We start from the raw sequence: 24,913 nt of genomic DNA, 5'->3' as shown, positions 1-24,913 counted from the left end.
GTTTCACTTTGCTGCTGTCAGCCAGAAAAAAACACACAGCCCTGAAGACTGCTCATCATTTATCAGCCTGCAGAGCACTGCTGCAGCATCTGCAGGCTGATTCCTACTGTGTGTGTATCTGGAACTGTACAGTTCGTACAGTTTTAAAACGCGTTTTTGTTGATATAGGTGGGATTTAGGATCCTCTCTTGCAGTACAAAGTGTTTTTTTTCCCCCCTCTGGGTCTCTTTGGATGATTTGCTTCGTTGTCCAATCATAGCACCCTGTGGGGTTGCCAATGACCAGTGGCATTACAGCCAGGGTGGTGCAGCAGAGGAGGTTAATGTGCAGTCAAACACACCAAACTCAATAGTCTGTGGGTAAAAGAGAAACACACCTATTGAAAGTTTGTCACCTTCAGCATAAAGCTACATTTACATTTTGACATGCAGTGGTGAATGATTTAGCTTTACCACAATTAGTTAACATAAGTGAATCGATGTCAGCTGAACAGTTTCAACAATATTGGGTCACAAGATTCATTTGGTGCACATGGGGATCCAAGGCTGACCTGTGTGGTTGGATACAACAGACAAGCTGTTGGAAAGCTGAAAGTGGCAACAGTGACAACGTGAGCATTAGAACTGGACCACGGAGCAATGGCAGAAGCTGGCTTGGTCTGATGGATCATGCTTTCTTTTGCATCACATGGATGGTCAGGGTTATGTGTTTATGTGTCTGTCGCTTACCTCCGGAAAACCTGGCACGCGATGCTGGTGGAGGCATTGTGACGCTCTTGGCAATGTTCTGTAGGGACACCTCGGGCCCTGCCGTCCTGCCATGTGCATGTTACTTTGACATGTACCTAAGCATTGTTGCAGAGCCTACTACCAATTAAGCATATTAGGTGATGTGCATCTCTGTAATGAGAAGGGGTGTGGTCTAATGACATCAACACCCTATATCAGGTGTGCATAATTATTAGGCAACGTCCTTTCCTTTGGCAAAATGGGTCAAAAGAAGGACTTGACAGGCTCAGAAAAGTCAAAAATAGTGAGATATCTTGCAGAGGGATGCAGCAGTCTCAAAATTGCAAAGCTTCTGAAGCGTGATCATCGAACAATCAAGCGTTTCATTCAAAATAGTCAACAGGGTCGCAAGAAGCGTGTGGAAAAACCAAGGCGCAAAATAACTGCCCATGAACTGAGAAAAGTCAAGCGTGCAGCTGCCAAGATGCCACTTGCCACCAGTTTGGCCATATTTCAGAGCTGCAACATCACTGGAGTGCCCAAAAGCACAAGGTGTGCAATACTCAGAGACATGGCCAAGGTAAGAAAGGCTGAAAGACGACCACCACTGAACAAGACACACAAGCTGAAACGTCAAGACTGGGCCAAGAAATATCTCAAGACTGTTTTTCTAAGGTTTTATGGACTGATGAAATGAGAGTGAGTCTTGATGGGCCAGATGGATGGGCCCGTGGCTGGATTGGTAAAGGGCAGAGAGCTCCAGTCCGACTCAGACGCCAGCAAGGTGGAGGTGGAGTACTGGTTTGGGCTGGTATCATCAAAGATGAGCTTGTGGGGCCTTTTCGGGTTGAGGATGGAGTCAAGCTCAACTCCCAGTCCTACTGCCAGTTTCTGGAAGACACCTTCTTCAAGCAGTGGTACAGGAAGAAGTCTGCATCCTTCAAGAAAAACATGATTTTCATGCAGGACAATGCTCCATCACACGCGTCCAAGTACTCCACAGCGTGGCTGGCAAGAAAGGGTATAAAAGAAGAAAAACTAATGACATGGCCTCCTTGTTCACCTGATCTGAACCCCATTGAGAACCTGTGGTCCATCATCAAATGTGAGATTTACAAGGAGGGAAAACAGTACACCTCTCTGAACAGTGTCTGGGAGGCTGTGGTTGCTGCTGCACGCAATGTTGATGGTGAACAGATCAAAACACTGACAGAATCCATGGATGGCAGGCTTTTGAGTGTCCTTGCAAAGAAAGGTGGCTATATTGGTCGCTGATTTGTTTTTGTTTTGTTTTTGAATGTCAGAAATGTATATTTGTGAATGTGGAGATGTTATATTGGTTTCACTGGTAAAAATAAATAATTGAAATGGGTATATATTTGTTTTTTGTTAAGTTGCCTAATAATTATGCACAGTAATAGTCACCTGCACACACAGATATCCCCCTAAAATAGCTAAAACTAAAAACAAACTAAAAACTACTTCCAAAAACATTCAGCTTTGATATTAATGAGTTTTTTGGGTTCATTGAGAACATGGTTGTTGTTCAATAATAAAATTATTCCTCAAAAATACAACTTGCCTAAGAATTCTGCTCTCCCTGTAAACCATAGAGAGGCAAATTCAGTTTGTTATAAATCTCATAATAATGATCATATTAATTTAATGCTATATCGGGTAAATTACATTTTCCGCCTGTTTAACTCTGACTGAAGCTTATATCCTGAAACCTATTAGAAAACATGGCCATGCTGGGATCGGTTCAGCCCCCAGTGACCCTGCTTTGGATAAGTGGCTAAGAAAATGGGTGAATTAATGACTGTGCCATGAGAATAAAGACATTTTATTTAAAGTGGGAGAGATGTGTTCAAGAGTTAACATTTTTAAGCTGCTGTTTGAATTATAATATGAGAGAAATTAAAACATAAGCAGTTTTATTTGCCAGCAAATTATCTTAAAGACTTTAAAATCTTCTCGTTTTTCCCTCTTCAGTTTGATTCTCAGACAAAATAATTGATTACTCACAAATATCAGCACTGTGACAGTCGCCTGGCTGCTTATCTATCATTAAATTTAGAAATGTATTCACCAGGGCTCCTTGTTTTCTGCTGTGTGCGCTCTTAAGCATGTGATGGTTGTGATTCGTACAGTGTCAGTCACTCCCCGAGGCTGTTGGTGAATGGTGGTGTGGGAAGAAAGGATTTATTACCTCACTTCTCCCACTGAAAGGTAGTTTCATTCTTAATTATTTTGCTCCCAAATTCATGATCTACATGATTCCTGCTGTGCCTGATCTGTGCCTGAGGCTCTTGTTGTGTTTTCCCTTAGAGTGGAAGTAAGATGCATGTTGATCATTATTTGCATTGGTTTCCTACTACCACTGTGATTCATGAAACCCTTTTGTTCTCTGTTTATTTTTTTTAATCCATGATTATATGCAGGGATCTTTTGGTGGGAAGCACATATTCACTCATAACATCTTGCTCTTTGTGTTTTTGTGATATCATCATATGACAGTGCATCATGGGTTGTTGTGCACAAGTTTACTCTGGCACACCTGACTTCAGCCGTTCTTTTTTTTTTTTATCAAAGTACTGAAGCTATGGTTCATGCGGCTGTCATCTGTTTGCTAGTTTGCACTTTCCTGTCACAAACAAGAGAGACGCCATCTTGTCAACTATTCACGCATAACCATTTCTATGGGCTTTGATTACCTCAAATGTTTGACTTGCTTCTCTCCCCTTGATATGTCAGATGTAGAAGGACTCAGTTTGCCTAGAAAGCCTTTTCATTTATTTATTTTTTTATCCAGAGATGATGCTATGAGTGGACTCCCCCTGCATCCCAGAAATGTATTGGAAGTGATAAGTAAGCAGTTGGAGATGAGCCAGTTGACTTAAAAAAAAAAAAAAAACACAAAAAAAAAAACCCCAGGAAGGGAAGTACAAACCATTCCCCGTGTGTAAATGGCTCATTTGTTTCTCTCACTTATTTGATTTTATTTTGTCAGTTGTCATTCCCAGAAATTGGGACAACTTAAACACTGTTTTATTTACCAGAAGTTTCCATACTCTCTGTACAGAGAGTTTAACCCTTCATCTGCAGGCCAGTGCTGTTAGCCAGCAGCAGCATTTTGTTCCCTTTGCTTCCTGTGCTTTCTCACGGGGTAAGATTTAAAAGACGCTTACCTGACCTCTGTTCCTCAGGGTATGATGGAGCCTTTGATCTCCACTTTCATCCATCCAGCCTACCCGCTTTTATTCCTTGTACCTTGCTCTCAGCTAGTCCCTCTTCTCAGCCATGGTAGACCTTTCATAATTGGCCACACTTGACCTTCAGTCTGTTTCTGCAGTTAAGCTCTCAGCTACTGCTGCCTCCACAAAGCTATCCTTTTAAGAAGAGCTCTGAAAAATAATAGCTTCTGGCTTGAAACAACTCAGGCTGTTTACAGAATGGGAAATGCTTCAAAGTAATCTTCATGCTTGATGCCTTTAGGTGTTCAGTGGAAATAATGAAGTCTAGAAGTGACTGGAAAAATCCTCTGCTTTTCCAATTCACACTCCAGTCTGTAGTTTTTATAGCAGCAAGATCCAGTAAGTAATGAGGTTAGTAAAACAAATGTTTAAATTAGACACTAAAGACTGTAGCTGTTCTGTGTCTTTAGTCTATAAAGGTCATTTTAATTAAAAAAAAATCCACAAATACATAAAGTTACAGTAGTCACAAACAAACATTCATGGACTGGCACACAAGCTGATTAGAGAGGTTCTCTAGCTTTCACTCCAGACTCTTGTGCTTGGCTTAAGTGCTTTCAGCATTAACTCTGTGTCACTGACCCAGCTCTTGGCTCACACAGACACACTGACTTACTGTTGTATAATTGGAGGTCAAATGACTGGCAGTGCAGGCCAGAAGAGAGAAGGAACAAATTTCAGATTTTATAGGAAAGTTTTTTAGATTTTACAAAATGCACACAGCAAGATGATTATAAAGCACTACTGTGTTGAAAATCTGTCTGTTAGATGTACTCTTCAAAGCTCAGTTGCAGCTTAAGAGGCGATGTTTACAAGTTGTTTCAGTCTTCTCATTAAAAGGATCAAAATGCCCACAGGAATGAGGGCTGGGTCATTAGTTAGATTTTAATTTCAATTAAGAATTTGGCTTTCATCAATTATGAAAACAAAACTTTGACATTGATTTTTCACTAGGAAGCTCTCTAAAAAGTGAAATTCCTAAAAGGTGGAAAGGTCATTAACAGTTTCCTGCCTTTAGTTCCCCATTACTCTCCTCCTGTCCCTTGTTGTCCTAAGGATGAGTATCCCTGGGCCTTTTTGTTGCAAGAGTCACCCATGCATTTCATGCATTTATTCTTTTTTTTTTCTTCTTCTTTTTTTGTTTTTGTTTTACCTTTTAAGATAGAGCCAAAGCGTCAACCCCATCAAACACCTTTAGAATGTGCTCGAACGGAGCTCACAAACCAGGTTTGCTCGTCCGATATTGGTGTCTGACCCCACAACTGCCCTTTTGGATGGATATGCAAAAAAATTTCCACTGATACACTCTAAAATCTTGGAAACTCATTATCGCAACAAGCTTCAACTTAAGAAGGGAAAGTTATACTAGGCTGTTTAATTTGCATGCATAACTATACTCCTCAATATGTTCGGGAAAAAGTACAGATAACTCAATAAAATAAAATAAAAAACCCAAACGAACCCTTTTGTAAATAAGATTAAATGGACTTACAATATTAAGGAAGCTGTTTTCCAGTGAAAACAGTTCCCTCTCTTTCATACCTCTGTCTTTCATTTGTCTCTATCTCCAAATAATGCTCTCATTGCTGTCTTTACTGAGTCAGAACTTACGAAGTAGGTCGGGTATGACAAATACATTCTTTTGCTAAGCTTTTAATGGTGGGGCTGTTACTGTGTGTTTCTCATTTTGACCAGATCTTTGGCGTTAAGCGCTTGTGGCAGTCAGTTAGCGCTGCACCCCTACACTGCATGTCACATGTCAAAGAAGAATTCTCTTCATTGCATTCATCCCTGGGTTTTTGTTTTTTTTTTTATGGCTGGTGGCTCACTACATTTGAGTATGACAGTTCTATTTGGAAAACTTAGTTTTCTAATGTCCTTGATACCACAAACCAGGATACTGTTAAAAATACAGCAAACAAAGAAGAATATTTATCTTTTAGCTGGATAAAAATGGAAATCATTATTTAGTGGACAGCTTTGCTTCTTGCAATTTGCCAAAGTGTCTATTGTGTTTTTAAGATACATGATACTTTATCACTGTGTTTATCACTTGTTTTATTGCAATGCCACCAAAACTTAGCTGTGCCCTGCCCTGCTGTGTGTTTGGGTTTCCTACACTCTGTGTGTGTGTGTGTGTGTGTGTGTGTGTGTGTGTGTGTGTGTGTGTGTGTGTGTGTGTGTGTGTGTGTGTGTGTGCGCGCGCACGTATACGTGTTGGTTTTAGAACTGTCATGCCAAAATGAAGTGTTTCCTTTCTCCTGCCTACAGGGAAGATATGGCAGCCACAACTTCCTGACACACCCTTCACTTCCAGCTATCCAGGGGGATCGAGGTGTGCAAACAGTGAAGCGCGAGATTATTTGACTGTCTTTGGTTTAAGCTGCACATGTTATTCTGTGGGGTTATAGATGGTGACATTATTTCACTTTTTGGGAAATCAGCCTCTCATGCAGTTTGAACCTTTTTTAGGAATTGATAAGAAAGAAATGCTTTTTTTTCTTACAATAGTTGTCAGATCACACTTTGTCTCTCTCTGTATTTCTTTCTGTCAGTATTTCTGTCTCCCTCTCTTTTTCTGTCTCTTTAAATCACTGTTTTGCTTTCCCTATTTTTTTCCTCCCTCTATCAGTTTCTCTTTATTCATCTTTATTCTTCTCTCACTTTCTGTCTCTGTCTCTCTCTATATAAATTTGTCTATCAATTGAAATTCAAAGGTGCTTTATTGACATGAGAGTTTCTTAAAACTTGTTTGAAAGCATCATAATACAGTTTATAAAATAATATTAATAGGAAAAAAAGAACAACAAAATTAGATGTTTCAGCTTAAATTGAAAAACTCAGTGAACACTTAAACGTCATATTGGACATGTGTGTGCATGTGTGTGTATGCCCTTTCTCATATTCCCTGTTCCTTTTGCTGATTGAAATTCGGAATTACCTAAGTGAATGAAATAAACTAAGAGTTCCTTACTTCACTGCACAATTTCAGGAGGAATTGCGTCATCTTTGTTCACTTGCCAATTTGTGGTCATTGAGCCTATACTTCTTTATGATCTGGCTCAGTTGTCCATTTCTGATAGTTACGAGATATTCTATCCATTGATAAGCTCTGTTTAGGTTCAAATGACCTTCTAATCTGCATTAGTTTCTTCTTCTTCTGAGAGTTTGAGTACTCTCCTGTGAATGCTAATGATCAGTAGGTATTTGTTTGTGGGTGTGGGTTTTTGTTGTTGTTGTTTTTTAAACATGAATGTAAAATGTATATCTGCAGAGCCTTACATGTAGAGGTCGTGATTATTGAGTGGACTCCATACATCACTATGATAGAGCACAAGGAGCAGGATGATGCGATTAAATATCTCGCTTTCTCTCTTAACTATCTCTTATCTCTCTTTGTTGATCTCTCTTGTCTAAATTTCTCTTTCTCCATGTCAATATCTCTTTGTCTTAGAGATATCGATCCTAAGCTGAATTGATTGAGAAATCTACTAGAAGTAATCTGGTAATTTTTGGTTAATTATACTAAATGGAAACTGTTGGTATGTTGGTAGGTGGTGTTTGTGAAGTCTATAAACACATACTCCACAGTAACTTCAGGATTATGGACTCCACATATTGCTGATGTGGTGTTTAAGGGAACATTAAATAACTACATGCTCACTAAATGCACATTTTTGTGGATAAGAAATATCCACTTTAGTCTTATCTGCCATCTCTTCCCAACATGCACAAATTCTTAGTCTTTTCATTTCTTTCTTCAACATTCTTTGAATATCATTTTCACTTTTTTTTTGTCTTCTTTAGAACATTTTCCCTCTTGTATTGCCATTTAGTTCGCACACTTTTGTGCTCATTATTTCATGCTTTTTGCCTCTTTAATTTCTGTCTCTCCCATTCTGCTAGTGAGAGTCAAGTAAGGGTACACCTACACCATCTTACCTAAATTATCAAATAAAGTGGTATATAGGGTGCTCCTCTGTGGGTATTTTAATTGCCTAGTGCTTTGAAAAAAATAATGGTGCATTTTAAGCAGCAGCTTCTCCAGTGGATTTCTTGTACTATGAGCAAACTCCAACTCAATTGTCTTTGACAGTTGGTGGAAGTGGTCCTTGTTCTGTCCTGGAGCCTTGGCGAGCACAGCGTTAGCAGTACATGAACCAGTTGTTTTTTTTTTTTTTACTTCAAATCTTTAGATCAGAATGAGGACTACCTTTCTCAGCTTCTCCTGTCTCTAATCTTTTGCCCATCTCCGCTCTCTCATTATGAAATGTTTTAGGTATGGAGTACTTTTGTGAGGGAGGCCGGAAAAGGCGCTCCATATTTCCCAGACCTCCTCGTGGGAGTGTTTCTCTGCTTTCAGGATGGAGATCCTGGTAGTCTCTTTTTAGAGAAGTCCTGAATCCTACTGCACTTTATGTGGCTGGCCCAGACTCCTTCCACTTTTTTGTGTCTTGTGTCTTTTACTAATTTATTCTGAGGTTACTGTGGTGCAGGAAGTAGAGCAACTGTTCTTGTTGTTTGATGCTATTTAAACAAATTGAATTCAATTTGATAGAGCAGCTTATCTGCTAATGGGAAAGTGAGTGGTTTGACCTGTGGCTCCTCTAGTCTGTGTGTTGGGCAGGATGTTCAACCCCAAATTGCCAATAGAATAGAACGGGGCTTGTTGTGTAGGATTGCTTTGAGTGGGCACTATATAAACACCAATCCATTTGCTGTGGTATCAGTTCTTTGACTGGAGCTCCAGACCTTTAGTTTATTTTATCTTTCTTTAAATGGAAATCTTTGTTGGTAAAATAAATCTATGTCAAATAAATGTATTATCCTCTTTCTATGTTGTGGTCACATTGAGTTTGCTTGTGGTTTTCTGGGATATTCGGGATATTCAGAGACGTCCAGTCCAGTCCACCCCCTCCAGTCCAACCCAAGACTGGAGGGGGTGAGGGTACTTGATTAACATGAACTGAAATTTTAAAATAAAATCGATGGGATTCCTACTGAGTAAATTAATTGGAGGGGCTGATTTTTCTCCTGAATAAATACGAAAAATGTAAAAACTTAGATTCTGGGTCCATCCAATTCTCAGGAGAAGGCATGGTTTGGTCCAGGAGTGGAAGGTGTATCACAGGCGCATTGTACATATTTCAGGATGTCAGTGGGGGAGGTTGAGTTCTTGGCAGAATTGGGAACATATCTGAGGAGGCAGAGAAATCATTTCAGACATTTACCAGGAGCAGCGTCTAGCAGTATGAATGTAGTAAAATACTATTATTTTACTGTCATTATGTATTCGGTAATGGCACACAATTTGAGTTACGAGTGCAAATGTTGCCAAATGCTAGTTGGTCAGGTCTTATTGGATTATAAAATACTTGTTTCAAAAAAATAAGTACTGCGAATTCATCCAGTGAAATTATGCGGTTGACGTGATCAGCTGCAGTAAGAGTAGGTGAGTCTAAAAAAATATTTTTAAAGCAAAAAAATATTTGCACGGATTTTAGGCATCCAGTTTGTGAAGGTCTTAACATTCAGAAGGGTAGTGGTCATGCTCAAGTATGAGACAAAACGCTCCTAGGGTTTGGACTTCATAATAATTTGTTTCAGATTTATTTTGTGTTTTGCTGTATGTATTTGTGTGGGTATCACTAGTCTATTTAACCAATTTCTGTTCTACTGCTGCTTATTTTGGCCAGCGCACTCTTGGCTTAATTCTAATCTGTGTACTGTGCTTTATCCTGTTGGTGTCTTTTCTGGATGCCACTTTGCAAAGTTCTTACATGAAGAGAAAGCAGAACCAACTAAACATATACTATAAAATTATAAAACATCTAAACTAAACTTCAAATCTAGGGTAAACATCAGGCTGTAATCTAGCTGTGAACTCTACTAGTGAACTCTTGGTATGACTGAGAGCTGATGAATGCCACTTTAATAGTTTTTCCTCAGGCCTTTTTGTGGCCGTCTTCATCTCATTTGTGTTTTTGTGTTGTGACATTCCCCTCTGATGGCTCATTGATTAATGTTACACACAGAATGAAGCCTTGAAGTTGTAGCTGAACACAACTAAAAAAGGGCGTTGAAATAATTTAGCCTGCAGACAAATGGTTTAAATTTTTCTCATAGCTCAACAAATACTGTACAAAGGAGACAAAGGGAGGGTGATATTTGTGTGTCTCTGCCTTCTCTCTGATATGGCATGTGTTGTTGGACAATAGCTCCTCTATGTGTGGCCTCTCCTCAAGGCTGAAATTGTTATGTCATTTTTCTTCTCCCCTCTCCTCTTGTCTCTTTTCACTCTTTCCCTCTTTTCTCTTGTCTTTTTGCTCTCTGTAACACTGTCTGTCATTCTTTTCCTTTGTTATTGTTCTCTTAAAAATCTTATACATAAAGACTGGTGCATGCATAAATCTAGTGTTTAACATCCAGTACTTTACACTAAAATATTGCAGATACAGAACTTCATGATGCAGATCTGGATTTTAATACCAATCTGCATGAAGAGGCTTAGTGTTTCATTCTGAATTTTAAGTTTAAAATGTGCTGCTGTTTAATTATTCAGGTCTTAGTCACGCCGACTGGTAGGCGAACCACCCTGACGGTTGGAGACTGTTACTGGAAATTGCTTTCGATTTGTTGGTGAAATTATTGGTCACATTGTTAATACTTTAGTTGCTAGCACATTGCTGAAGTTGCCTGTAGTTTGCATAGAAGCTGACATAGATGCTGACTTGCCTGCTAACACTCACCAACTGGTCACCATGTAGTAGCGAAAACTGTGAAACATGAAAGGTGCAATGCAAACAGGAAACAGAGAACAATTTGCCTTCAAAGTAAAGGTTCTGTCTTATCGCTGAATCCAGCATATACAGTGCTTAATAGATGTGCTAGACCACTGCCAAATTATAGTTACTGTATTTTTTTTTCATAACAGTTTGTTAAGGACTGTATCAGAATACAAATGTTTTACTTTCAGTTTGTTGCGCTTGCTCCCCTCTCTCTAATGAGGCTGGCATGTTTGTTGTACACAACACGGACACTCTGTAAACCGTTATCTATAGGTTTTAGCTGTGTACTGTCAGCAGATAATGGCATGAAAATGTTATTTGTCTTACTCTTTCTCGTGTTTGTGTTGTTGTTGTTGAGTCTTAAGCTTAGCTGCTGTCACGATGAAGAGCAAAGTCATAAAATAGACCAATTAATTGCAATGAAACAGTGTTAAAACAGTACAAACTGTCCACTACAGGAAAAGTCTGTTCTTCACATGCTCAATTTTTTTATCTAGATATTTTTTTGGCACTACTTCTCCTCCGTGGCGAACTCTGCTGTTTCAGCGTTTCCTAAAATCCATCAGTCTTCATAGCCAGTGATTCACACAAATGGACACAAACTCAATACTATGATATTCATTTAATTTGTTGACTTCTCCTTATGTTAGGTCAAACTAGTTAGAAACTAGAAAGATGTTTGTTGTGGATTATACACTATGGGAAGCTTTTCATTATTTGATTAATATATACCAAATTCAGTAAATGTATAACCTTGTATTTATGTTTTGCTTTATGTAAAGTTGGGAGGGTGATGTTTAAGTCAACATTTATGTTACCATGCATTTAAAGAATGATTTCCAGTCTTTCTCACAGTGAGGGATGAAAATTGTTGATTTAACACTGGTATTATGTCATTACTCATTATCAACAGATACCAAAAGCTAATGTATTAGTGTGATATTGGAAGTAGGAAAATCTGGATTGGTGCATCTGTAACTGATGGCAATATTAATATGATGTAGCTTCTTGTTATTTAGTCACTCACAGAGCTTATAAAGTTATTTTGATGAATACACGTATAGTAGTTTGCTCCCTTTCTTCGTGACAGTGCAAAACCAGAGGTCTGCATTAGCTACAGACTGCTATCCATGAAGCTGGAGAGGTTCACAGCATGAAGTGGAGGCTTGCCCATGAGAGTGAGTGAGAGAGATGCTTAAGCATGACTAAAAGCCAAAGTATGCCTCAGCAGTTAACACATGAACCGCAGCACCATCAGCTGCATTTCAGAATGCACTTAGATGCCTAATCTGAACTACAGCCACTCCTCTTCTGAACACCCTGCATTGTCTTGAGGCTGTTTAAAAAATTGTATTGGTTTGTTCCTTCAACTGCTGCCTGTCATCTCATTTGTCAGCTTAAAAAAAAAAAAAATGTTATGCAGCAGTACTTAAAATATATTTTTTTTAAAATAAGGAATTACATCAGGTCACAAAAACTTTTTTTTTTTATTAGACTGCAACTTCAATTGTTGATGTAAAATAAGTAAATATTTCTTCTAAAATAATCTAACATGGATGTTCTTGGTCTGTGGGAGGCGGATTTGAACCCAGAACCTTCATGCTGTGAGGCAACACTGCTAACCACCACAGCACTGCTAACCACCACAGCACTGCCTTGTCATGTGACTGAACTTAGCATGGCAGTTTGTAAAATGGTCACAATCTCTAATCTACTGATTTTTGTTTCTCGGCATGAATGTTACATTTTTACATTTTTATTTTTTAATGTTCCTGATAACAATGTTTGCTTTGTCTGTTCACATATGTACTAATGTTCATGTACAACAAAAAAGGCTTTTTCGTGACTGTTTTTCTGGTGAATTTGGGCTGAAAGATGTGCTGTTGGCATCCCAGGTGTGAAACCTCTCCAAATTGCTTCCTCCATGCTGTGTTAGCACTGCCACTAACAGCTCGTGCACTGATCTCAGTGGTTATTACACCTTACAGCTGATTCCATCCTGGACTGGATCAGATTATCCTAACTCTCAGACCCCTATCTGTTTTTGTTTGTTTGTTTGTTTGTTTGTTTGTTTGTTTGTTTTTTCTCCTGTTAGACTAAACTCGTGCTTGTATGTGTATACTCTGTATTTCTGCAAGTGTGCATCCTGTTGTTTGTGCTGCAGTCTGCAGGGACAAAGCTGGGGTTTAGTTGTCTCATCATGATTTATTCATGCTGTGAGACTATGCAGGTATTTGTATATGTGTGTGCAGAGCAGAGGGCTTATCAGGGTTTTAAACTTGAAGCAATAAAATACAATCTAGTTTAGACTGACAGTAATTATATGTTGAAGTGTAGCACAGAAGTGGATGGACTGGCCTTTTTTTACATTAATCTTTCTTTTCTCTCTCTTCTCACAGGCAACCAGACAAACTGGTGGTGGTTTGGACGCGTAGAAGTCGACGGAAATCCTCCAAGGTTGGTATTGGATTAGATGCATTTTTAGTTTAAGAAAATTTTCAATTTCCACTTATTTCCAAATGTAATTTTTTTCATCATCCATCCTTCTGTCCTGCAGTCTCACAGCTGGCAGCCTGGCATCAAAAACCCCTACAGAGGAGTCGTGGTGTGGCCTGTACCAGAAAACATTGAGATCACGGTCACTCTTTTTAAGGTAACCTGCTGCTCTATTATCTGTGTAAAACAGGCCTTTAAGGAAACTCTAGCCCTAATTTTTCAGACTTTTCTGGGAAAATGTTAGGCTAAACATTTATATACATTTAGTTGGAAGCACACTTATTTAGTCCCCTTATCAAACTAATCCTAATAGCAAAATGTGAACTTTTCCAGTTGATTTCAATACCAAAAGCACACACAGACGGTTAAAATTGCTCAACACAGCTAATATTTTTCTAAATTTAACATAAAATGCTAATTTTCCTGACTTTTGCCTATAATTCCTTAATGACATCTTTCACAAGATCACAAATTTACAAATCAATTGTTGTACAAACAATTTCTAACTTCCAGAGTTCAGGTTTTTCTGTTAAAGCCATAAACCCATCAGGCCTAGAGCTTAAGAGAAGAAAACATTACCTTTCATAAAAGAAGGCAGTCTGGAGGTGGAAGAATGATGCCATCTACAGTGAAGCATGGTGGTGACTCTGTGATGCTCTGAGGCAGTTTTGCTTCCTTGGTTAATAGAAATCTAGAGTGTGTAGCATGGAATTGTCATCATGCTACTAAAGTGCTAAAGACACAGGGGCTGAAGGATTCAGTCAAAGCATCATGATTGGTTGAATTTGGTAATTAAATATTAGTTTAAAATGTTCAATCACACTTGTGTAATATGATCTTTATAAATGGCTTATGCCAAAAATTCTGCTTCTACTGTACACTTAAACAGGTATCTGTCACCTTGTCTGACTTACTTAAACATACTGGCCTTTTTGCTGACAGGTCAGCTCAGAGCTCAGTATCTTGTTACCCATAACTCCTACCACAAATATCTACCATAATTGTCTTGCTTTGTAAAGTGGTGGTGGTGGCTTTTAACAATTTGGATACTAAATACATGAAAATCTAGTCAATCCCAAGGCACTTGACACAGAAACCCTCAAATAGAGTAAAGACTTCATCTCCAGACATCTGTAAAAACAAACCCTTATGTCTGCTTTCGTGTGTACTGGCTCAGTTTTTTGAAGTCTGTGGTTGTTGAGCGTAACTGTACTATTAGTGCCTCTTTTTTTAGGCCCACTTCCACTTCCTGTCTCAGAGGAAGTAATAAAGCTGTTTTGGTAATGAGACAAAATGCAAAACCATTGAAGGCACCATTCAACCATTAAGTTGGATGGAGCTCAAATCAAACGGCAGAAGAATGCAGTCTGTAAGCCTGCTGCCTTGGTAGAAAGGTTTTTGTTCATTCTGGATAATAAAAATAAAGAAACTCTGAAACATCATCCTAGTTTACACGAACACAGCCAAGAGCATGTCATAGATCAGGGTGTTTAATAATACAGCCTGTGAACCATGATTGGACAATGAAAGCATCTAATGCTGTGCAAAGAAGGTCGGCATAACTTTTCACTATTTGGTCCTCAAGAGTCGTTGATGGGAGTCGCAGTGTAAATCAATTTTAAGAATGTTTGACTTTATTATTTTGGTATTTTAATCCAAGAAGGTTGAATCGTTGTCACTTTGACACCATTCTTACTAAAAAAAGACACCAGACAAGGTTTTGGATGTTGCATGAATATTTAAAAAAATTAGATTGATTAATTGATCATTTATTTTGTGCATATGTGTACATACATACAAGATGGAGCATATATAGAGGACGGAAAATATTGTCCTCTAGTACAACAGGTGCTTGAAAATTAGTGGGAAGAAGTGGTACTTATAGGTCCCCCATAGATGAACAATTAAACAAAATTTCCTGTCTGTCGACAAAAAGATTTTCCAGTGGATTAACAATACATTTCATTTTTTTAATTAAATTGTCAGACTCAGAGTAATGAGCTGCCAATAATGTTTTATCTAACAATACAGATTTATTTCTTTAAGAGGAAAGTAAAATAGCTGTGCTGAGAGGTTTATTTGATTTACTAAAGCAGCCTTTCTTTATAATGTTGAAAAACTGAGACTTAAAGTTGAAATGGTGCTCATATTCCTTAAGACATCTCAGACTGAGTGTCATCCATTTTATAAATGGATAGTGCATTAAATGAGAACATTTTTATGCTGTATTTCAACTGCTTTACACTGAGTGAAAGGGAAACGTTGTGAATATTTATAGTTGTATTAAAGATCTCACAGAGTCGTTAGGGGGGAAAAAAGATGCAGGGCCTGATTCTCTTTAGATTCTTGACTTTATTATTTTTCACAGCTTTTCAGTTTTCTGTGCGTGTAGCATAAAGCTCATGCTGGAAATACTGTCTACAGTAAAACCCCAGACAGAATCAGACCCTTTGAAAATGCATTAACACCCTAATCTGCAGTAGTTATATTACTGCCAAATACTTTCCTGGTCAATTGCAGGTCAAAAGCTGCAAGCAGAGTTGCTCTGGTAACCTTGCTTGGTTACAGAAATAATTAATTGATGTTGTATAACAATAAAATATGAGCTTAGTTTCAATTATTATATTTCTGGTGGTACCTGTCAGCAGGGACATTCAGTCCTCTGCTTGGATAGTCATGCACATCCCTAGCCTACAGTTCTGTAGATTTGAGAGTTTTAAGACCTGTTCAGGTGTAAGACCTCTCTGGTCCTATAACGCCTAAATGTTATAAAGGGCTTTTAACGTTACCTGGGTCATTTTACCTGTGTTATAGGAAACTGCACCAGTTTTTACACATTATATGTTTTTTAAATGAGACTAGGTTTGTGCCCCGATTTTACAGTACTTTTTCAAAAATCCTGTCTCTTGATTTGCCAAGTGTAACACTTGGGCAATTCAAGTATCTAATAACTTACACTTCTGATTTTTTTTTTTCTGAATTGTGGTAACTGAAAGTGAGGGGAAACGTAACCATGATTTTAAGATCCTGTCAAAGTGTTTTCTGGCCTCAAGCTAGCTGAACTAGCTGAGCCCTGCATTATTGTAGCCTCGGGGGGGATGTACACTACCAGACAGCCTTAGCTGAACTTTGTATATAGTAAAAAAAAATCATGAGATTAAATATTAACTGAAGTAAGCAGTGCTCTGGCTGCTCATTATGCAGACAGATCAATCCTACCAGAGATAATGTGCATAATAAAAGTGGGCAGTTATTGTTTTTACCCTATTGAGTTTTAAATTAGCTGGATTTGACTTGTGACATTTTATTTTTTTAATTTTATTTCAAAGTATCTGAAAACAAATCTTACTGAGAGTACCACAAGAGTTGTTCGGTTCTGAATTATTGGAAAGGACAAGCATTTTCCTGTTCATATTTTAAAATTATTTAACAAAATAATAAAATCCTTGTCACTAATGTTGGAATTTGTTAATGAAAACGATATGTCACAGAAGAAGGTGCATGCTGTGTGTGATCTGCAGCTTCTGTTTACCAGCAGCACTAAAACAGCTGATAACGCCTCACTCTGCTGGTGCTTAAAAGCAGTTTATGTGGGATGTGAAATAACAGCAAGTTTACAGTTGGGGGGGGGTGTATGTGAGAAGGCTGTGTTATTTTCTGTGTTTGTGTGTGGGCGTTGTCTGATTGTTACACTAGACTGCAGGAATATTGATTTCTGGGAGTGTGTCCTGAGCTCAGCCAGACAAAAAGGCAATCAGAGCTCGTGTATTACACGCAGAGGCTGCAACAAACAGCAGACTGTACATTTGTGTTTGTCCTCACTAGAGAAACTCCTCCTCTACCTTTTAAATGAAGTCTGGTTTAAAATCTGTCCTATGTTTGTTGGGTGGATCAGCTTTAAAGCTTTTATATCACTATTATTATTTAAATCTGGCCATTGTTTGCATTAATACTTTAGTAAAGGTGTAGAGACTAAACCTGAGCTGTGCCCCATAAGTCATAAGTGTGTTTTTAGTCTGGGGCTTGCCCCCTGGTGTCGACGTATGTCAGCTGACCATCCTTGAAATGCCCATTGCAACCAGGGTTTAATGCATCTCTGAAATCCAACCTATCATATCACCTGTTCTGCAATTTGACTCGCACAGTCCAAATACTGGCATAATATATGTGCAGATGCTTTAGCACCTGAAGTGATTGTACTGGTTTAACCTGCATCCAACCATCTGGTTTCAATGGGCCCAGTTTTTAGTGTTTACCACTTGACATGCAGCTGTGCTTTCTCTCTTTGTACTGTGTCCAGCTCTGTCTTGTGTTTGTGTGTACTGTGCATGTGCTTAAGAGAGTACTGGAGGGCAGTGAAGGTCACCCACCGCAGCACAGTAAGGCCGGGCTGCTTCCTGCCTCCGTTCCTCTCTTCTTTCATTATGTCGATTTTAAACAGGCAGGAAGATGGGAAGAGAGGCAACACAGAGATGCTTAAAGTACACAGAAATTTTCTGCATTTTAATGTTTCCATCTGTGGATTCAGTAGCTCAACCTTGTGTAATTGAAAGTCACCTCAGTAATGCAAACAATTTATAAGGGGAAATGGAACACAAAAACTGGGTCATGAGGTGAATAGAGATGATAGTGGGTTGGAAGCTGTTGAGCTCACTCACAGTTTTCTGTCTGTTGGCACACGGCCAAAGTGAAAATTAGAATTTAATTAAATAACTGTTGTCTTGTTTGTAGGACCCCCACGCAGAGGAGTTTGAGGACAAAGAATGGACGTTTGTCATTGAAAATGTGAGTACTAAATGTACACATGCTTCTTCATTAACATGGTTAACGATGCTTTTGTTGTTGTTACATATCCATATTTTCTGTCTAACCTGATGGTTGGAAAGGAGCGCAGCCTATAATTGTGTGAAGTGCTCAAACTCATCTGAAATGTCATATAGAGGAACTTGGGGATTAGATGTTAAACAAGACAGGGATGATTTACCAGCTTTCAGTATTCTCAGGAGTCTTTGCATTTCATGTGCAGATTGTGCCACCATGTGGTCAGTTTATGTCATTACATACTCTGAGTACCTCGGATTAAATGGCTTGAATAATATTCATGTACATGTTTTACAAGGATATATTTGTTTTTATTGTAGTAACAGACTGTTTTTCTCAAGTAATAGTAGAGTACTTTTTACACTTGTCTTTTTGACGCCACAAACCATGTGCATGTAAAATACATGTGCTTGTAAAATTCAATTGTTACTTTATTAACGCAAATGTTTTTAGGAGTTCCCATCAATTTATATTACAGCAACTGCTTTTCTGTAATGTGCTCATGCCATGTTAGTCAGACTGCCGTATAAGTCAGCAGAAACAAGTGAAAACTAAAACTTTATCCAAGGAAGGACAGTTGCTTGCTCTCTAGTAGTCATGCTTGGGCTGTCATGGAAAATTGACTGAGGCGAGAAAGTGATAGTGGGGAAGCCTTTTTTCTTTAGGTGACACAGTTTCAAACATTAAAATTTAACCAGCCAGTGAGTCAAAGACGGCATCATTGTTAACCTGTAACCTTTTAAAATGTTACATTTAAGCTCTTTTAGACCTACGGTCACCTACCATTTTCATTACATACTTTTATTTAAGGATATGCATTTACACTTTAAGTGATATGGTTTTGCTCTGCCTAGATTGTTGCACCAACTAATTCATATTTCCAAAAAAAGAAATAAACTGTAAACTGCTGAGTGTGGTTTGGCAGACACAATTTTTGAAAAAAGCCTCAAAAAACAATTTTCAGTTAAAAACTAAAACAAAAATTGGCAAGAAGAACCAAAACATGATAAAAGAACATGGATGGAGAGAATTTCTTGTATTGTAGAGGTTTGTGAGAGCAGGAAGAAAGTGAGACAGCAAAGTAGAGAATTGAAGCAAACTGGTGAAGAGAAGTGGAGGTGGCCAGGAAGAACTGGAAACCTTTATTTGCTTTTTTCATGGTAACTTGTGGCGGGTTTGTGACGTGGTGTCCCTCAATCTTGCACACATGTTGAACTAATTGAGTCTGCATTTTGCAATTCAGTTCAGTCTTATTTATATAGTGCCAAATTACAACAGGAGTTGTCTCAGGGAACTTTATATTGTAAGGTAAATGATACAGAAAGAAAACCCCTACAATCATATGACCCGTTATGAGCAAGCGCATTGGCAACAGTGGGAAGGAAAACCTCCAGGTGTTCCTCCAGGAAAACCTTCCTTTTAACAGGAAAAACCTCCAGCAGAACCAGGATTTCGGAGGGGCAGCCAGAGATTAATAATAACTAATGATTAAATGCAGAGTGGTGTATAAACACAGAGGAGAGCACTCAGTGCATCATGGGAAGTGCCCAGCAGCCTAGACCTATCGCATCATAACTAAGGGAGGATTCGGGGTCACCTGATCCAACCCTAGGATCAGGTGGAGATAGGAGAAGAATATGCTCCCTCTTTCTAGCATTTTTAGTTAAAACGGACAGCTTTTCAGGCAGTTTTTTTTAGGACATCCTGATTAAAAACAAATGACAGAAGTTCAGCCTAAAAGTAATAAATGCATCAAACTAAAAAATAGAAAGTATTGTCTTTGTTTTCTTACCATCTTATTGTAGAGTCATGCCAAGTAGCATTTTCATTCACAAACTTTATTAGTAGTGCAAGCTAATGTAAATGTGACAATAGAAATACAAATTTTGCCACTGAAATAGGCCTTCTCTGCTACTGGAACTGTTGTCCCACATTATGGCTAAAGCTCAGCACTAATTCCGGTTCAAGGTACACATAAGGGGAAACTTTCAGGGCAGGCGCCACCCTGTGGTTAGTTAATCAACTGTTGCTTTTCTCATAATTAAATGAAACCCCAGAACATGGTAGTAAGCACCATTTCACCTGAGTGTGTAGACCGGCAAGTAGTTTTAAAATGTAGACATGCATAAAAATCAGGTCCTCTATTGCACTGTGGCCTTTTTTACTCATAGGCATTAAATCCTTCCACTCAATTTAGAAAAACAAAGCAGAATTCACCATCTTTGTCCTCATAAGGTATCGCTCCACCAAAGGAAAACCACCAGGACTGTGGAGAAAGCATTTTTCACTGTTTTTCTTTTTTTTCTTTTTTCTTTTTTTTATCTAGGATTAAAAACTAGAAGATAAAAACCTGCACACCTCCAAAATTAACCAGGAATCTCATGAAAAAAAGTCACTTTAAAACAGGGATGTCAAATTCATTTCACATTATGGGCCACATACAGTACAGCTGGGCAATATGTAAACATTTTTCCGACCGACATTCATCAGTCCAATAAATGACAATAGGCGATATATTCGTGGAGGTGACTTTTTGATGGGCGGAGCAATTTATACATGCACAGACTGCTTTTAGAACACAGAATAAGTCCAAACATGGAGGAACTATTTGCCAAAAGAAAATACAAAGTCGCCAATGGGGGATTTCTTTGGCTTTAAACCGGATGAAAGAGGTAAACCTGAGGATGTAACCCAAGGGATGTGCCGCCTGTCCAGACGTATAGTGCCAGCAAAGGACTCACGCAACTAACTTGAATGAGCAAATACGTGTCCACCAACCCACTGAGTATGCCAGGCTACCACCAGCGTCTGCAGCTCCATCAACAAGCTCTGGAAAAGCTTTTCACCAGCAGCATAACATGGAAAGGACAGCCCCTGGTGGACACAGTGCACAGTGAGACTGATAAACAGTGGAACGGCCTGTAAACACGGGTATAGTGGAAAAAAGAAGCCAGTTTCTCTTTGTTTCCCTCCCCAGCATTGTGTTTTTGTTTTGTTTTTTTAATTTAAATAAAATGTTATTGTTTGTTTTAACATAGGCTACCCTAGCCCTTTTTCTTTCATTATGTTATGAGTTTGAGTAAATGAATCGCTGCTACATTTGGGCGCACACTCTGAGGGTGCATTTGCACACAGCTGGAAGAGGGTGACGTTAAAACAGCCCTTTAAAAATAAATAAATAAATAAAATTCCTGTTGACTGCTTGTCTTAGCTTCAACCAGCATTATTAGCAAACTTACTCATGGGCAAATAAATAAATAGGTAAATAAATCGCTCGTGTAAAAACGACCAGTGAAAAGTTCAACATTCGTCCAATTGCCCAACCTTAACATACAGCCCACTTTGATTTGTGTGCTGGACCAGGGAAACTCCCCTTTCTATGTAAAGATGTTTAAATATAAATTTAAACTCTGAGATATGCAATTATTAAAACAAGAAGTGAAATTTCAAGGATATGCCTCTGGTTATCCAAATGATAAAGAAAACCTTGCCTGGAGTTGTGTATACCTGTACTACTTATTTATTTTATTTTTTCCCCAGTAAAACCAAGCAGGTTTTATGCAAATCCTGACATTCAGTCATGTGAGCAACGCCAACAATCACTAGGTGCTCTTTCTTCATTCACTTATGTCCATCTTCTGCTCTTTTCATCTTTTTTCTGTTTTCACAGAACAAATCATTGCACACACAAAGAGCAGCTGTAGCCAAAAGCCCCCACTGTTTCTGCTCCACTGTTCAGCAAGTTTTTCTCCTTGTAAATTTCCACACAAAGCATGATAGGAAATGATATAAAAAGGAATCCAGTTGTAGTCATGCAACCAGTGACCCTAAAAGATCCCTAGTCTTTGCAGAATATATCAGTTTATCACTTAAACCTCTCACATATTGACTTTAGATGTGAGAGAGGTACCAAACTCAAGTCTTTTGTTTTTTAAAGATTTTTCGATGAACAGTTGGTGTGAATACAATTATGTGAGATTGGTTTTACTCGAGTACTTCTGTATGGTCACAGGTATGTATTCTGGTCCTTTAGTTAAAGGACAAGGATACTGCAACATATTTAATCAGGAGCTGTGAAAGTATTCAAATAGTTCTGTCTCCAAGAATTTCAGCTTGGAATATCACCAGAGACGGGTATTTCCTCTCTTATGCAAGCCTTTTTTTTTTCTTTTTTTTTTTATCCTAACGAATGGTCAGCCTGCATTTCTACGTGCAGAAAATTTTAAGTATATTACAGTAAAACAATTCAAAAGTTAGTTTTTAATGGACTGTTTTGTTTGTTTGTTTGTTGTTTTTTAATTAGCAGATTTATTATGTGTGCTGTTATATTAAAGGGTTAGCTGTTTGAAGTAACAAATCAACAACAACAAAATGAACTGTACCAATTTTCTTTGTTGTAAAAACAGCTGTTAGACTTCATGACACGAGTAAACACATCTTTAAGAAGTGCTCTTTTAAACCAACTTCCAAATATTCCAATGTGTGACTTTAGGGAGACATGCACTGCTAGTGACCAACAGGGATGGACACCGAGACTCTTCCACCCTGTTCTTAAAGAATGTGGAAAAATAGAGCTGGCAGAGAGCACAGAAACTGTCACTTTCTGTACTCGTCAAGCTCAAAGAAACGACGCTGCTCTACCTTTCTATCTTTGACAGAGAGTAGAGAAGACAAGCAGGTCAGCAGGTTTTCTCTAGGTAGAGCGTGGGAGAGCACAAGAAAAGAAAAAGCAAGAAGGGGAGAGAAAAAGACAAGTTGGTGGTTTGCCTGTGTCTCTGCATACCTGACTAATGATAGAAAGATCAAAGCCTGACAAAGTCTACTGACAGCAGGAATGGAGGGAGAGGAGGGAGAAGGCAACCTTACACCTTCACACACATGTGAAGGTATCCTGAGGCCGAGTTTCTCCTAACTATAAAGCCTAAAAAAGATCCTTCAAACAAGTCTCTTAGAAATTATTTAGAAAAACTCTGAGCATCTATGAGGATGGAGATGCTGAAATTAGTTTTTGGATCGGTGATTTCTCAACACGGGTGGAAAGTTCAGGCAGACTTTCTTTAGTGAGCTAGGGCCCAGAGAAGGGCATTCCTACATGTGTTTAAAGTATTGGGTGGTTGTTGTTGTTCTCTTTTTTTCCTCTCTTTTGCATGGTGTCTGACCCAATGCATTGACTTAATTACAGAATGAGTCATTACTATATGTGAATGTAAATTTCTCACATTGGTTCAAGAACTTGGCTGGATTTTCTGAAGCTTTTTAATAATAACATATGGTATAAATGATAAAATTCCAGAATTCTTTGCACTTAAAAGTTAAGAAACTTTATTCTTAAATTGTTGAACTATTCTCTTATCCAGTCTATCACAGAGCAGTGAAGCCGTCACTGTTTCTTTACTTCAACAAGACTGAACTTGTCTGACGAGCTCTTTTTAAACCCAATTATATTATTAAATAAACTCATTAGATGTTAGGATGGCTACTTAAAAAAAATGTTTTCACCATTCCAACCTTGGCAGTCTTTTGTTGCCACATCCCAAAGTCTTTGACTCATTTAAATAAATATGGAAATAAAATATAAATTACATTGTCAGATTAAACATTTAATATGTCATCTTTATCCTAATTTCAGTTTCTTATATGCTTTAATTTATTACAAACCAATGTATCTCAGTTCTGAGATCTTTATTTGCATTCATTGATGTACGCCAGTGCTACTGATTTGCACCCATTGCTCCTTTAAAAAAATTATATATATATTCTCACTGCTAATATTAGTCAGTGGTTAAAAGAGATATAGACACAATAATTACATGATATGTGCAAGCAAAGGCAATGATTGATAAACCATGTAGAGTGTTTATTTTAATTTGAACATTCTCACCACAAGAGGGCAGGCCAGCCTAAGATGAGCAAACTCCTTTTCAGGCATTCATGATTAAATTTGCTGGATAACCCGTTTTTGTCACCTGCATCTATGTTTGTCTTTAGATGTCTGTGCAGCCTTCACGTTTCTGTGTGTTTGTTTCAAAGCATGCGTGATGAAAAGTATAACCTTATCCAACGTTATCCGTATTACATTTTAGGTTATTTTCATTCTGACTTTGTCTGCGTGTGCATGACTGTAAAGAGCACTCGCGTCCCCCCCCCACCAGCCACCCACACCCTTCAGGTATCTGAGCTAATGTAAAGTAAAGGACACATGAATGAATGCAGTAGTGAGTGCTGCTCCGAAGAGGAGGAGTAACAGAAGAAGAGGAGAGGTGAGTTCTCCTGACCCCTCATCAGACGGCAGAGGAGAAAAGGGGAAGAATACTGCATTGTGCCCGAGCGCCGAAGATGATGAAATTCAAGATCCCCGCGCTCGGGCTTCGTCTTAATCTGGGGGCCCAACCTCGCGCTAGGCTAATCCCTCCCCGTCGAATTACTGGCCCTGGCTAGATTGTATTTTGTCATTGAAAATGGCAGTGTCAAACACTACCTTTTTCTCTCCTCTATTTGTTCGTCTGCCAAGGCGAATCGCATAATCAAAAGATGGAGAGAGAGGGAGAGCAAAGAGGAGAAAGCGATGGAGAAGGAGAGAGAGGGAAAGAGGCGGAAGGCTGAAAATGGCTACACAGTAGTATCTCTAAATTGCATGCTACCCTTGCCTTTCACCCTTTTTCAAACAGGCGCGTATTATCAAAAAGGTGGGCAAATTGAGAGTCAAAAGATTGGACGGCTATATTTGAAGGCATTGTGCTGACAGGCTCTTTTGTGTGTGTGTGTGTGTGTGTGTGTGTGTGTGTGTGTGTGTGTGTGTGTGTGTGTGTGTGTGTGTGTGTGTGTG

General features: G+C 38.6%; 1 protein-coding gene across 7 annotated transcripts in view; it reads left to right on the top strand.

Annotated features, from left to right (window-relative positions):
- Positions 1-24,913, top strand: part of ehbp1 (EH domain binding protein 1) — a 159,311-nt gene that overhangs the window by 9,548 nt on the left and 124,850 nt on the right. For 6 of the 7 annotated variants that reach the window (XM_042220903.1, XM_042220902.1, XM_005922437.2 and 3 more), the window contains 3 exons: positions 13,170-13,227; positions 13,328-13,423; positions 17,998-18,051. In XM_042220903.1, the coding sequence (XP_042076837.1) occupies positions 13,170-13,227; positions 13,328-13,423; positions 17,998-18,051 (208 nt within the window). Of the gene's footprint in view, positions 1-6,253; positions 6,318-13,169; positions 13,228-13,327; positions 13,424-17,997; positions 18,052-24,913 lie in introns of all 7 variants that reach the window. The other variant, XM_042220905.1, reaches the window with a different exon arrangement.

Source organism: Haplochromis burtoni, unplaced genomic scaffold (genome assembly GCF_018398535.1).
Source record: "Haplochromis burtoni strain Fernald_Lab_line unplaced genomic scaffold, NCSU_Asbu1 Contig_57, whole genome shotgun sequence".
In the NCBI taxonomy this organism is placed as follows: domain Eukaryota; kingdom Metazoa; phylum Chordata; class Actinopteri; order Cichliformes; family Cichlidae; genus Haplochromis; species Haplochromis burtoni.
The sequence above is the reverse complement of the archived record's forward strand: the minus strand, read 5'-3'. Positions and strand labels throughout refer to the sequence as shown.